The 15,716-nt window shown below is 43.1% G+C and overlaps 2 protein-coding genes across 6 annotated transcripts; one reads left to right on the plus strand and one right to left on the minus strand.

Annotated features, from left to right (window-relative positions):
* Positions 1-332: 332 nt before the first annotated feature.
* LOC102718254 (pentatricopeptide repeat-containing protein At5g01110) lies at positions 333-4,273 on the minus strand. 5 transcript variants are annotated; one of them, XM_015834783.2, is made up of 6 exons: positions 2,198-4,273; positions 1,702-1,844; positions 1,420-1,517; positions 1,297-1,335; positions 1,059-1,146; positions 333-835 (listed from the first exon to the last, which is right to left on the minus strand). In XM_015834783.2, exon 1 carries the CDS (start codon positions 4,271-4,273, stop codon positions 2,324-2,326), a length of 1,950 nt encoding a protein of 649 aa, XP_015690269.2. In that variant the 3' UTR covers positions 333-835; positions 1,059-1,146; positions 1,297-1,335; positions 1,420-1,517; positions 1,702-1,844; positions 2,198-2,323. The 5 variants fall into 5 exon arrangements, with proteins under 5 accessions (XP_015690269.2, XP_015690271.2, XP_015690267.2 ...); XM_015834785.2 differs by having other exon boundaries at positions 1,297-1,330; positions 1,702-1,880; XM_015834781.2 differs by having other exon boundaries at positions 1,702-1,880.
* A 5,195-nt stretch (positions 4,274-9,468) lies between these two features.
* Positions 9,469-15,320, plus strand: LOC102718533 (protein CHROMATIN REMODELING 35-like). Its single transcript, XM_015834952.1, has 6 exons — positions 9,469-9,546; positions 10,394-11,009; positions 11,516-11,743; positions 12,266-12,433; positions 12,847-14,609; positions 15,023-15,320. Coding segments are annotated over exons 1-6 (2,781 nt in total). The 5' UTR covers positions 9,469-9,544; the 3' UTR covers positions 15,027-15,320.
* The last annotated feature ends 396 nt before the right edge of the window (positions 15,321-15,716 follow it).

Here is a 15,716-nt window from a genome sequence, read left to right on the forward strand (position 1 = left end):
AAATAAACTACGATGAAAAAACCTTAAAATCAACTTTAAATTTAAAATTTGGCTTATAAGTATAAGCAAAAGATAAAAGATGAAGCTGACTATCCCAGCCGGTTTTGAACTGCGACAGAAATTTCCTATGAAGGAAACAGTATGAAATGGTGTAGCAGTACTCCGTATTTTAAATCTGAAAAAAGTGGTGTTGATTCTTTTTCATAAGATCTTTAGATTTTTGTGATGGCTATTTGAAGGTATAAATGATTAAATTAACTAATTCAAAGTTTTACATAATATGCACCATTTTTAGAGCTTGAAAAGCATATCAACGAAAACCCAAAATCGTGTGAATTCAACCCACGAAACTCCTATGCAAAGGTGAAGGGGTTTTACTTTGCATTACACCACGTGACGACTTGTCTTCGCAGTTGACCGCGCTACAAAGGGGCAAGGGCACACGGCGCGTCCGCGTCGAGCCGTCGATTAGACGATTAGGCACATCGAAGCTTGGCACACAAGGAACCAACACGCAGTCACGCAGAGGCACACAGCATGATAAATTTTATACAGCATGAACGTGTTGCCCCGCAGTATATAAACTTCGACCCAATTCGGCAATTCCACACAGCAAGTTCAGAAGATATCGCCAGGTCAATCACGATGATCAGAATCAGAAGACAACAAGTCCTGCCTCTGGCTCTCGTTTTCTTGCTGATCTTCAGCGCCACAATCAACATCAGCAATGCGTCCAGACTGCTGGGAGCGAGAGCGCAGCCACGGCAGGGAAGCTCGGTGTTCTTAACTTCAGCACACCCAGGTGCATCTGGGTGCACCAATGATCCCAACAATCCTGGAGGAAGATGCCAAACACCATAAATGCTTTTTAGACATGTACATGTAGAATATTCATTCTTTTCTTTGTTTGCTGTTCTTTTTCATGCTCATCTGGAGCTTATTCTTTAAGGGGATTTTTATACCCTCTACAACCAATTCAATTCTTCTTTCTGATATGACATTCTTGAGAATTACTGTGAATATGAAATAAAGCAATACCTTTTCATGAACACACTCACCGTTTCCTTCTGATCGTAGCAATCACGTTCTGTTGATTCAGTTATGACTCCTTAGCAAGCAGTACCCATCTATTTGTATTATTGCATCCTAAAAGAAACATCTTCAGAAGTTCAGAGTGAGTTTTTTTTATCAAGAAGAGCACGGGGAATGCTCCAGAGTTTAAGGTCAAGTAAACGTAGCAAATAGGGAATGCAATAGGATTAGATTTGGTGGGAAAACTAAAAGTTCCTTTCTTACTGTCATGCTCTTGTTTCGTTTGACTCCAATGATCCTGTGCTACATAGAGGATTTGACAAAGTGAGGATTCACTGATAGCAAATAACTTCACAGATCATTATGGAATCTGTATAGTGTAGATACCTCATACTGTCATGCATAATGATGCTTCGTGTACTACTACTCAAGTAGGATTTTTCAGTGATCTCCCAAACTTCTCGACCCTGAACAGGAGCAATCAACTGAAGTGTAGACAAGTAATTAATACAAGTGAGAATAACAGCTTTGCAAATTTGAAAAGGTGATTCTGATCACTGTGGGACTAGACGATGTTCTACCACAGAAATAAGGCATATTAAGAAAGGAGGAAGCACGACTTATTCTTTAGAGAGAGAGGAAGAAACATGAATATGGTTAGAAGAGCACCTGAAAATTTAAAGGTGTACTTGACTTCTCCAGTGCCCTGAAAACAAAAGCACCATCCCTAACAGCATATTCCTGGGTCTTCACGGAAGAAAGCACTCCCAAAAGGACACTTATGTGGAACACTCTTTCTTTTCTTGGACTACCTGATGGGAGAAACATCCACAAAATTAACCAGCAGCCTGTGGAAATTACAAGTCAGTATGATGGAACAAAATCTCAACCAAAATTGTAGAGGGATTCAAGGATAGAGTGCAAATAAGGTAAAAAAATAAAAAAAAACTAGCTCAAACCAGCACCATTGTTATCAAGAGAACAAATACTTCAGTAGATGTTTAGCTTCTTGTTGGTCAGAAAATGGATATCACTACATCTTCTCAAGTCATACTCAAAATAGAAAACTAGGCATCATTTATCATAGCTGGTCAATAAGTAGAAGTGTGGCATGAAGAGCTAGAAGATGTTATAGTACCAACTGCAGAATATTAAGATTCCTTACCTTCAAATCCAAAGGTATATGTTTCAACAGAATCCTGAATATTCACAATTGCACCATGCCTGCACTTCTTTTTCCGAATTTGTCCAATGGTTCTACAGAATCCAATAAAGAAGATGATGAGCAGCCTCAGAAGTTGTCATCAGGAACAAACCCTCTTTGAAGCATCTCATCATGAAGCTGAAATGCCTCTTTCGAGTTGCCAGCTGTGACATGACCATTCATCATAGACATGTAAGTATATCTATCTGGTTTAATTCCTCTCTCACGCATTTTCTCAAAAACCCAACCAGCTTGTTGCACATTACCCTGTACAGAAAACCCATTTATGAGCATATTATATGTGACAACATCTGGTTGAACCTTTTCCTTCTCCATCACGTTAAGCAACTTAAAAGCATCATGTATCTTATCTTCTTTAATATACCCATGGATTAGGGTATTGTAAGTAATTAAGTCAGGTGACACCTTCTCATGCATCATCCTTTGCAAAAACTTCTGTCCCTTTGAAGTATTTCCTGACCGGCAATAGCCCTTAATGATGGAATTATATGTCATGATGTTTGGCAAAATGCCCTTACTTATCATTTCATCCAAAAAACCAAACGCATCTTCGACTTGTCCCTTCTCACAGTGGCTGTCTATCAGGATACTGTACGTAACATGATTGGGGAAGATTTCATGAGAATGCATATCATCCCAGAGATCATTAGCTTTGCCAAGATCACCTTGTCTGCACATTCCGTCAATCAAAGTATTATATGTCACTATGTCTGGCCTCAAACGCTGGTGCAACATTGTGTCAAAGAGTTGCAGCGCCTTTTCTACTTTACCCTCTTTGCAATACCCATGAATCAAAGTTGTGAACGTGCATAAATCTGGTTCAACCTCCCTCTCCCTCATCTCATTCAACAGCTCCTCTGCATCTAACAATCTGCGCTCTTTACAAAGCCCATTCAACAAAGTATTGTAAGTTACCACATCTGGCAAACATCCACAGCCAACCATTTCATCCCTAACTCTTAGTGCATCCGTCATTGACCCAGCCCTACAAAATCCACCTATTACCATGGTGTAAATCACCCCATCAGGTACCAATCCAAAGCACCTCATCTCCCTCAAGTATGCCGCCGCATAGTCCATCTTCCCCCTCCTTGCAAACAATCCAATTAAACAACTAAAGCTCACCACATCTGGTGTAATCCCACGCCGCCGCATCTCCTTATAAAACTTCATCGCCGCCTCAATCTCCCCAGCTCTACAAAATCCCCCAATCAGAATGTTAAAACTCCGAACATCCAGCACAACCCCAAATTCGTCCATTTCTCTGAACACTTCCCTGGCTTTATCCCACATCCCATTCCTACACAACCCCTTCAACACCGAAATATATGTCACAATCCCAGGTTTTAGCCCTTTGTTAACCATTGAGTCAACCAACGCCATTGCTGCCTCCGCGTCCCCCGCGCGAAATCTAGCATCAACCATCACATTATGTGTAACCACATCTGGAAATACGCATCTCTTCTCCATGTCGGAGATGACCGCGCCAACCTTATCGAACTCCAGGGTTTTGCAGTAGTTGTGGACCATTATGTTAAGCGTGTATGTGTTTACCTCGGAGTTGGAGGAGAGGACGAGGCGGTAGGCGTCCGCAGCGAGATGGGGCCATCCGGCGCGGGAGAGGGCGGCGAGCAGGGCGTTGGAGGCGGCGGCGGGGACGGGAACGCCGTGGTCGAGGATGAGGCGGAAGGCCTCGAAGGCCTCGCGGGGCTTGCAAGACTGGGTGTAGGTGCGGATCAGGAGGTCAAAGACCTGCGGCTGCGGGGTGGGAGAGGAGGCGAGGAGGGAGGAGACGATCTCGCGACGGCAGGCGCCGCGGCGGCGCGACATGCGGAGGAGGAGGGACTGACATTCGGAGGCGCGACTGGCGGCCGCGGCGGCCGTCGCGGCAGCGGCTAGTTCGGCCGTTGAGGGCCTCCCGGCACTCCCACCGAGGCCGACGGAGACACCTCCGGTCGAGCGTTTGGTGCTTCCGGCGGCGGCGGGGAGGCGAGCGAGGCGACTGGGAATCGCCATTTCCTGACTCGAGGTGGGACTGCGAGCGGAACACTCAGCAAAAGCCCTTAAAACCGTATTCACAAAAGGGATACGTATTCCATATAATTTAAATAGGGCTACCAAAACGTTATTCCAGAATACGCCTTCGTCTGGACATAACGCCTGCTCACGGTGGCGCGGGCCGCGCGGCTTCCGGCGTGCAGAGCAAGAACTCGAATCCGAATCCATGGCGGACTGACGATCTCGGTCTCTCTCTCCAACTCTGACTCTGACTCTGAGAGAGATCATCTCGGCTCCGACGAAACTTCTCCGGCTTTAAGTTTCCAACTCGGCTTCAGCGTTTCGTGATCTAGTTGGTACCTTCCACATGGCGGCGCTCTATGCTCCCGGTGCCGGTGCCCGTTCCCGTGCCGGTGCTCCGACGGCCGGGACGCCGCCTCAAACGCCTTCTCGGCAAATGCAGCACGCACCACCGATGACCGGCGGCGCTTCCGGCGCTGGTTTTACCACCGTGAGGGGTCCGTCGCCTTCCCCGTCCGTGCAGAACGCGCCACCGATGGCTGGCGTGCCGCGGCCGGCGAGCCTCGGGGCTTCCGGTGCTTCTGCTACCACCTCGTGGGGTCCTTCGCCTTCCGCGCCCCAGCAGAACGGGCCATGGATGACCGGCGTGCCGCGTCCCGTGAGCTTTGGCGCTCCCGGTGCTGCCACTGCGGCCGAGAGCGCTCCCTCGCCGGCGCCACCAATGCAGGGAGCTCCGCAGGCTGGAATGGTGCCGGCTGGTCCAAGGAACTCTCACACGGCTGTGGCCGGCATCCCGACCGCGAGGCCTCGCGCATCGTTTCCACAGAAGCAGATGCGGGGAGCGCGAGCTGCAATGGCGGCGGCTACGGTTCCGAGGAGCTCTCATACGACAGTCACCGTTCCCTCCATGACGCCTCGCGCGCCGTTGCAACGCACGCAGGGAGCGCCGACGAGGCCAGCCCTTCCGACGAGCTCTTTCCCAACTGGGGTCTCCATGATGCCTACGATACCTCAGGCACCAAGAGCTCAGGGAGTTCCGTCAATGGCAATGTCGCCTGGTGTTCCGACGATCCAAACTCCGACCGGGAATCCTCACGCGCCGCCGCAGCTACAGAGAACACCAATGGCAAGGCACCCCGCTCCGACGAGCTATCGTGCAATCGAGGTCCCGATCCAGACCACTTATCCTCATGCGTCATTGCCGAACACCGGGGTAGCAGGAGCACCACCAGCACGCACCATGGCGCCGCCACCCTCTCAGGCTCCGACATCATCCGCCCCCTCCACCGCCGCCGCCGCGACGCCACCGCGGCCGCAGGCGCGAGCCATACAGATCCGCTACATCGGCGTGCAGCAGGACAGCGTCACGGGCAAATGGGCGGCCAGCGTGGCCGACCCCGTCGACGCGACCAGAACCCGCTGCGTCGGCGCCTTCCCGGACGCGCACGCGGCGGCGCTCGCGCACGACCGCCTCAGCATCGCGTTCCACCGCGACGGCGCCCGCGTCAACTTCGGCCCGGCGTTCAACCGCGTGGAGCGGGACTTCCTCTCGCTGTGCATGGCCCAGCAGGGCTCGCCGGCGGACGCGCTCTGCAGCCTCGTCGCGGCCGGCGGCGGCAGGTACGACGAGAAGTACACAGCTTTCCTGCGTAAGATATACGACGGGCTGCTGAGCGACTCCCCCTGCAAGAGGTTCATGGACGCGATCTTGGACTTCTTCATCGATCGAGCCAAAGAGATCGGGCGGGGCGCCCTTGAAGCCGGCGGGGCTGTGCTGCTTCAGAGGTTCGTCGACATGCACATGAACAAGGCCACGTCGCCGGCGTGGCGTCAGTTGTACCATCAGCAGATGGCGGCGACGCGCGCGAAAAAGATGGCCTCGCAGCAGCAGCAGCAGGGCGTCGCGGAGAAACGCAAGGCGGATGGTGAAGACGATCGAGCAAACAAGAGGCGGGAACCTAGCCCAGAAACCACACAAGTTTCAGGCACATCAAGATCAAGTTGAAAATGTACTGTGCTGACAAGTTGAAAATAGTTTATACTGCTTCTGTGCTCCTGTACGTCGCAAAATAAGTTTGGATTCGAAATTTATCCAAAGTAGATAACTGTTTTAGAAACTATTTAATTTGAGTGTTTTTACCATCCTTGAAAAGTATCTCAAGGTACCAAGAATTTTAGTATAAATTTTTAATACCTCAAGACACAAGTTACCACACTTTTTACACTAAAAGGGTGGTATCTTAATATATTTTTTCAAGGATGGTAAAAAAGTTCATTTAATTTACCACATGTCATTCATTCTTTTTTACCATCTTATCTTGGATCATGCTCAAAGTCCTAGTTTTTTCAATCACCTCATATTAAAATTTACAGGTTTGCTATTTGTCAATCGCTTGAAATTTTTTAATATATCAATCAATTTATTTATCTATTATATTTGCATGAAATTTTTGTTTGTGCCCAAATGCTAATTTGTTTGGTTTCTTTGGTTACCTCAACTTCTACCATATATAATTTAATAAAATTATGTTTGATAAAGGTTATCTCAACTTCTGATCCCTCGTTTTCCGAGTATTTGTTTTCCAAACCGCTAAATGATATGTTTTTTGAAAAAAAATATGTATGAATGTTGCTTTTAAAAAATATAGTAACAATTTTAAAGTTTTTTTACTAATACTTAATTAATTATATGTTAATCAATCACTCGATGTTATGTGACAGGGGATAAGTTTCCAACCCATGCCAAACACGGCCTAAGGGTCTCCAGATTATTTCCTCCTCCTTATAATTTGGCATATAAATAATAAAGTGATCCATTATTTTAGGACAAGTTCTATAAGCACGTGAATAGGCAAAAAGAAAACAAATCTACTAAACCCATGAAGTATTTGTGGTGATCCACTTAACCACAGAAGTAGTAAACCGATTATTTTACCCTCTTCCCTATTCAAATAACCTCTGAGAATGATTTGATGATGTGGACATACCGACATTACAATAGAGTTAAGTTATTTTTTAATGAGCCATAATATGGAAAACAATAACATTCGTTATACTCCATTTGTTAAGCATTGGTGTCATTGAATCTTGTCCCATAATATAATCACTTATAACCTTATTATTAAGATTATTTGTCACATCAATCACCTTGTATTCAAGATTATTCCCATTTTATCATCGTCTACCTTCTCACCCACCTTCCCACATGTCAATTACCTATTTATTAAATAACACTATAATACTTTCTTTTCAACTTTAATCTTGACTAAACAACATATAAATGCTTATATATTTGGAGTTGAGGTAGTAATTATAATATCAGACTTGCCAATTGGTTAGAGGAAATGACAGTTGGTTCAACTAAGACTAAATAGGCTAATATGTTCAACATGGCACATACTCCCTCTGTTATAATAAAAGAGATCACTACAATCCCAACGTCGACTACGGAGGGTTAGAGCACGCGTAACAGCTCATATTTTTATTTGAATAACCATTAAAAAAGATTCATCATTCATATTTATTTGTACTATAAAAAATCATCTATATTGCCTTCTTCATATCACACTTAACTATATTTTATTAATAAATATCAACTACCCGAAATAACTTTGTGTTATCATTTGCGGTGATGGTGGCTACAAATGAAGATGGGTCGGAGAAATTGTTAGAATAGTTTACTGTCTATCATCTATTTAATAAATTGGGTATGAGATGATTAAAGCATGCCCATTGGCCAAAGCTCATCTATATCTTCGTTTGAGTAACTATAACAAAAGATTACTCCTCAATGTCTGTGTATAATCCAACAGATCACACATATTACATAATTCATATTACAGTATATCTAGATTTTATCATCTATATTGTCATTTGGATAATCATCCAAAATATATTATCTATTCATATAATTCATATTACAGTTTATCCAGATTTTATCATCTATGTTGTCATTTGGATGATCATCCAAAATATACTATTTATTCATATCAGTTGTCACTCCAATAGATTATCCATATTATATTATCTATATGTATTTTATTAATATTTACAACCATATTCTCTTATATTATCGCTCTATTCTAGATACGGAAGAGAGAGAAATATTTAGAGTTTCTCTTTCTAATATGAATGATTAGATAGATGACCTGCGAGAACCCTTTTCTCTTTCACATAATCTATTTATAGGATGGATGATAGGAAAAATGATTTGCTGGACTTGTTGTTAAAGTATCCCAACAACTTATCTACATTATCATTTGGATAATCATCCAAAATAGATTATATATTCATATCAATCAATTATTACTAATATTTTTCAACAACATCATCTCATGTTATTTTTCTTATATTCTCTTATAATTGGATATAGAGATATAGGGGAATGAGAGAGAACATCCATATTTAATATGAATAATGCTATATTTTCAAAGGATGGTATGTACTCTATGCTGAAACAATATTTTCTCTCCCAAATTCTTTATTTTCAGAATAGATTACGAGATAAAGTATCCGCCGATAAATCTCTTCGTTGCTACATGCTATGTTCCATGAGTCGGCGGCCTCTTGTGTGACTGTGGACGGAGGGGAGGAGGCACGGTTCTACGACAAAAAGTTGAAGGGAAATTTACTGCTGTTCCATTATAATTTTACAAAATTAGAGATATGTCATTAGTATCTCAATGACATATGGATACCACATAAGTCAGTGACATGTGACTCAGAATGACATATCTTGATTTTGTAAAATTATAATGATATTCTTGTAATTTTTCTAATTTTTCTAAAGTTGAAGCCGCAGAAGAGTCAGTCCCACCCCCACCACAGTACCACACCCTCCAAATCAACCAAACAACTACCTCTGTTTCGTATTGTAAATTTTTTTAGACTTACTTAAATTCATTAGCATACATATGAATCTAGGCTATATCAGAAAGACTTACATGGTGAAACGGAGTGGACTCCGCAGTGGGATTATGGGACACCGGAAGGCGAACCGTTGGGATCTTCTCAGCTTTCAGGTCAGCTTAATAGGTTAATCCACTTTTAATTTGGGAATAACCCATGTTGGTTCCTCTCTGACACGCATGTCCCACAACGTGGGTCCCAACTGAAGAAAGTTAAGTGTATATGTATGCCATATATATATATACTAGTTCAGCTGAAGAAGCAGTTTCTCCCCCTCATAGCAGCAAGTTCTCACAAAGACACAAAGGCTCTTCAGATTCCTTCGTCTCTCCGAGAGATCGCTAGGCCCAACAGGAAGCTATGTGAGTTTCTTCTGCATTTCTCAGAGTCACAGTGCCTCATCAGTTTTTTTTTCACCTTCACGGATGATAGTTCTTCATTCTCACCACATTTACCCTTGCCCTTTTCCCATTTGATGCACGTTTATTTTAGTGGTCTTCTTGGACATTTGTGTTTTTCTTTCTTATTTTTATGAGAGTAGTTAGGCATTTCCTTTTTGTGGAACAAGCATCGAAGAACCTAGTTCTAGCAAACGTCCCTCAACTCTGCTTGCGGCCGGAGCTCATCTCGGTCGCCCAGCCTGCATCGCGAGAACAGGCCTCTTCAGTGTCGCCCCCCCCCCCTCTCTCTCTCTCTCTCCTTCCCTGTATTTTGCTTTCCTGTGTCCTGCAACTTTTGTTTGTCTTGATACAAAGATACGCAAATCTTTTGTGTATTCCTGAAAAAAAAAAGAACCCGAGTTCTAATTTTAACTTTAGTCCCTCAGGTCGATCTTTTTAGGTTGTGGCATTTGTCGCAAGCGCTATCTGCGAGTTGCAAGCAGACACGATCAGAGCAGTCTCATATTTGAATAGATGGATTCGATTCAGAGCAGAAAGATGGGGTTTTGTTGGTAGTAAATATGATCGAAGTTTGTATAACCCCCAAATTATCGTAGGTTGACTACTTAACCCCCCAAACTATTAAGTAGTCAATCTGAGATAGTTTGGGGTTACGTAGACATATTCCTTTGTTTTTCTTCATATTTAAATAAATAAAATTGCATGCTTTCTTTTCTTCAGTTTAGTAATATTTTGTTATTGCAATATCATGCATGCACTATGCGCTCTCTTAAAAAACGTTAAAAGTTCTTGCCTTTGTGTCCCATAGGATGGGTCCTGGTAGATGCAAAAGGCAGAAGCATGAAAGTCGGCGTGGTAGCTCATCGCTACTCCAATCCCTGTCAAGCATCGTCAGTCATAACAGAACTGTGTGCCTTCAGTTTCTTGAGCAATTAAATGACTTTAAGTATGGGAGTGCCACGGGAGATTACAACGCGATCAGTATGAAGCGGCTCGAACTTATCAACGCCCTACAAAAGCTTCAAGAAGTACCTATCCAGTTGCCTTATGCCAGTCCACAGAATTCATCAGAAGCAAAACTTGGCCTTGGGCAAAACGGGAGGAGCTCTAGTTGTCCTATTACAGTTGACTTGGATGCAGACGATGCTGCAGACAGTGCCTGTGATAATGTGGACAGCATCGGTGCTAACGTAACCGTAATTTTAGTTGATTCTGATGAGGACAGTGTTACATCCTTTGCAGATGAAAATTCATCTGGTTCCAAGCAAAGTGCAAATTATATTCAAAAAGGTGTTATGTCCGAGCAGCCCGTCGACCATCAGGAAATCACCATGCTGGATAATGAAAACATCAGCTCTGAAGCACAAGTAATAGTTAAAAAAGGAAAGGATAGTATGGACATAAACGATGCTTTTCACAGCAAGGTGTGCTCAACTATTCCTGAAATTTTATGTCAATATTTATATTTAACTATTTATGAACTAAGAGGTATTTATACATATTGTGGGTAAATGGAATGGCATGCTACCTCTGATCCAAATATAGTCATTCTGGAGTGTGCACAATCAAAGTTTGAAGCCTTTGATTAATATTTGTCGCAATATGTCGCTAAAATTACTTTCAAATTGTTGTCTTGTACTATAAATCTCACAAACAGAAAACTACAAAAAGTAATGGTCAAATACTCAAATGTGTGGTTGGCGGCCATAAGATTACCCAAAATAACTTATATCTTCGATTAGATGGAGTAACTTATCAGAGGTGGTTACTAATTAATTAGTTTCAATGACCAATGGATATATTTTTCAGCCTTAAAATTATGAAGTTTGTCTAAACTTATGCTAATATGACAACAGTGTTGTTTCAAATTTAAATATACTATTGGTTTGCTGAAGATTATTTATTTGATGCCATTCTTGTATCTCAATAGAGTGGACATGAGGAGACAGGGAAAGAGGAAAGAGAAGCTGAAAGTGTCCAAATAAAAGAAACCTTAAAGAAAGAGATCATCTCCATTGCTGATTCTGGTGAATTACCTTGTGAAGTGCAGAGTCAGTCACTAACCAATGGAAATATTAATCAAAATGACAGCAGCAACCCAGTTGATGATCTGGAAGGACTTTGGATGGACATGTCTCTAGCAATGGCATGTTCGAAGGTATATCATCGAATCCTTTTATTCCAACAGTCTCATGATCTCTTCTTTTGTTGTTTGTCGATCAAGATAGAACATGCTGCTTCTATGATTCACTGCCTAGATAGCTTATTTGTGTGATAGTTATTTCTGGGAGGTTTTAAAACATTTTTCCATGCGCACACTGAGGAGGTTGTTCTCACTGCATAAAACCCATACAGGTTATTGTTATTGCACATGCCTTAATTTGAGTACCATTCTGCTGTTTGAAAGTTCTGATTGTTCTATCTCACTTTCCAACTCTTTGTCATCCACATTCCAGAACACACAAATTTTTATTCTTTAGTCTTTAGTTCTTTACCATCACCCTGGAACTGAGTCTTATTTTAGCATTGCTCCTTCTGCCTTTGCTTTCTCTATGGTTTAACACTGTTTACCTCTTGTTTACAACTACGTCTTTTTAACAATTTTCCTCAGTCTTTGCTTATTTAACGGTTTGCACTTGTTTCTCGCTGAGAGGCTTGCTAACTTAGTTTACTTCACCAGAGCATTGGAAGCAATCATAATATTGTCCCATCAGAGAATTCTTGTGAACAAGAGGAGGATGATTGTCATCATGATTTCCTGATGAAAGATGATTTGGGGATTGTTTGTCGCATTTGTGGTCTAATCCAGCAATGTATCGAAAATATTTTTGAATACCAATGGAAAAAGGTATGAAATTTCTGACCCAAAATATTTTACTTTAGTTATTCTTAGTATTCCACTAATAATTACTGAAAAACAATTTATAATATTTTCAAAGTTACTGCACAGTAGTATTCAACTAGTTATACTTTGCCTGCTGTCCTGCAGTCAACTAGCTGATATACTACTTTGCCTGCCATCGACATCCTGTGTCAAAAACTTCTGTAATTATCACTCCTTATTAAACTTAATGAATTTGGTTGGCCTTTCTGCCCGACCCGGCAAAAAATATGATCTTACTGGGATTTGGTTTAATTTAAAATAAATAACTCCTTGCCCCACCCCCTTTTACAAACATTCGAATCTAAAAAGAACATTTCATTCCTTCTATATTCTTCTTTCGTTTTGAAATATTTCTCATTATCTCTTGTATGCATCAGAGGAAGCAATCGTACAGAGCACACCCCTCAGAACACAGAAATTCTAGTGACGCGGATGCAATTAACAATACTCCTGGAGCTATTCTCAAAGTGGTTCCTGATGCACTATCTATCCACCCTCAACATTCCCAGCAAATGAAACCTCACCAAGTGGAAGGTTTCAATTTCTTGATCAAGAACTTGGCAGATGAGAACAATCCTGGTGGCTGTATTCTAGCACATGCACCAGGTTCCGGGAAGACTTTTCTGATAATTAGTTTTGTCCACAGCTTCCTAGCCAAATACCCTGATGGAAGGCCATTGATTATTCTTCCCAAGGGAATACTGTCAACATGGAGAACCGAATTTCTCCGCTGGCAAGTTGATGATGTTCCTTTGTATGATTTCTACTCCTCCAAAGCTGATAAACGGTCTGAACAGCTCAAAGTTTTGAAATTGTGGGAAGACAGCAGAAGCATCCTGTTGCTGGGCTATCAGCAATTTGCATGCATAGTTTCTGACCACAGTTCTGATACAGAAGCCATCATGTGCCAGGAGAAGTTACTGAAGGTCCCAAGCCTTGTCATTCTAGATGAAGGACACACCCCAAGAAACGAGGAAACAGACCTGCTCACTTCACTTGAAAACATCCAAACTCCTCGAAAAGTGGTCCTCTCAGGAACCTTGTTTCAGAACCATGTGAGGGAGGTTTTCAACATTTTGAAACTTGTCCGGCCCAAATTCCTGAAGATGAACAGATCCCGTGCAATAGTGAAGCGCATACTAAGCAAGGTGGACTTGTTGGGGAAGAGTGCACGGTCAAAGAATGTCTCAGATAAGGACTTCTTTGATCTGGTTCAAGAACACCTCCAAAAAGATGGAAATGACAAGATGAGAGTGATGATCATCCAAAATCTTCGTGAGCTAACTGCAGACGTGCTTCACTACTACCAAGGCCAGCTTCTGGAGGAGCTGCCTGGGCTTGTGGACTTCACAGTTTTCCTCAACATGAGCAGCAAACAGGAAGAGATGATCAAGGGCTTGGATGGGATAAACAAATTCGCGAGGCGCTCGAAATGCAGTGCCATCTCTCTTCACCCATGCCTGAAGAACGCCCACAGAGCCGACGAAGATGGTGGAAATGTCACCTACAAGAACAACATTGGCTCCGTCATCTGCGGGATCGACATCGACGACGGGGCGAAGGCCAAGTTCATACACAACCTGCTGTCTCTCTCGGAGGCCACGGGAGAGAAGGTGCTCGTGTTCAGCCAGTACGTGCGTTCCCTGCTGTTCCTGGAGAAGCTGGTCGCGAGAACGAAAGGATGGAAGCCGGAGGTGCACACCTTCAGGGTCACCGGCGGCTCGACGCAGGATCAGCGGGAGCGGGCGGTCCGCAGGTTCAACGGCTCGCGGGACGCCAGGGTGTTCTTCGGCTCCATCAAGGCGTGCGGCGAGGGGATCTCCCTCGTCGGCGCGTCCCGCGTCGTCGTCCTGGACGTCCACGAGAACCCCTCCGTGACGCGCCAGGCGATCGGGCGCGCGTTCCGGCCGGGGCAGTCCAGGCCGGTGTACTGCTACCGCCTCGTCGCCGCCGGCTCGCCGGAGGAGGAGGACCACCGCACCGCCTTCAAGAAAGAGCGGGTGTCGAAGCTGTGGTTCGAGTGGAACGAGCTCTGCGGCAGCGGCGACTTTGAGCTCGCGACGGTGGATGTTTCGGACAGCGAGGATAGGTTCCTTGAAAGCCCTGCGCTGAAACAAGATATCAAAGCCCTGCTCAAAAGGTGCATTTTTACTATTTCTATTTCTAGTATGAGTTTGAGCTGGAATTTTGATATTTTAGTTTTTTTTAAACTTATTTTATAAATAGATCTCTAAAAAAACTTATGGTATGAATGAACTTTTTTTTGATCGCGCCAAACCTCATCGTTGAAAAGGACGGCACCAATTCTCCAAGTTATTATGTTATGCTCGTGTGGCCGGAGGACAGTGTCAACGATATTGGCACCATCCTATTCAACGACGTTGGTGCGGTAAAAAAAATCTATTCGTACATAAATTTTTCTATGGATCTATTTATAAAATAAATTAAAAAAAAACCAAGATGTCAAAATTACAGCGAGTTTGATAGTCTGCTTAAGTCTAATTAAGCAGACTGATACACTGGCGAATTCGTCCTCGTTTCATTTGTCTATAGGTGAATGCAGTCGTTGAATGCTGACCAGTGACCGTTTTAGCTGACTGGTTAAGTGCCGGGGATAGGTAGCACATGTGACGAAGAACTAGGGGGAGGAGCTGAACAACCCGAGCAAGTTTTCTGTGATTTTTCGCAGTGTTTGGCAGATGGTTTGCAGTATGTTAAGACGAATATGGCATTGCTATTAAGTGTAAGAATTAGATGCTTTTGATTGACCTTTAGGGTTATAAGTTCCTGGACATAATTATATTCTCTTGTATGAATATTCTATGCTGCCGGTTGATGATGTATGAACATTAAACTGACCATTGCACTTACGCTTGATTATAAGTTTCTTGTGAATTTCTCTTAGGGCTAATTTAGATTGAAGGATTTTCATCGGGATTTTGTAGGTTTAAAATCCTACGGAAAATTTTCCTATAAGGCCACCTGAACTGTAACAAAGGAAAATGATGCCAAAGCTCCTATAAATAGGTGTCGTTTGGCCCAATTCAAATCATCCCCTATAGATGAGCGGTGGTAACTTTCGCTATAAACCACTTTTATAGAATTAATTTTGCAAATATGTAAATATTAAATAGAATTAAAATAAACAATAAAGTGAAGTAAACAACATTATGTTTTTAGAGTTTGAATAACCAAAGTACATAAAATTTAAATATAAACTAATCTAGTTGCGAAAATGCGCGGGCCA

This window comes from Oryza brachyantha, chromosome 3, assembly GCF_000231095.2.
Source record: "Oryza brachyantha chromosome 3, ObraRS2, whole genome shotgun sequence".
NCBI classification, from domain to species: Eukaryota; Viridiplantae; Streptophyta; class Magnoliopsida; order Poales; family Poaceae; genus Oryza; species Oryza brachyantha.

Excerpts from the sequence above, each read along its gene's own strand:
- LOC102718254 (XM_015834783.2), bottom strand. The coding sequence starts at position 4,273 with ATGGCGATTCCCAGTCGCCTCGCTCGCCTCCCCGCCGCCGCCGGAAGC.
- LOC102718533 (XM_015834952.1), top strand. Across the intron at positions 11,744-12,265 it reads TAGCAATGGCATGTTCGAAG|AGCATTGGAAGCAATCATAA; the intron begins GTATATCATCGA and ends TTACTTCACCAG. Across the intron at positions 12,434-12,846 it reads TTGAATACCAATGGAAAAAG|AGGAAGCAATCGTACAGAGC; the intron begins GTATGAAATTTC and ends TGTATGCATCAG.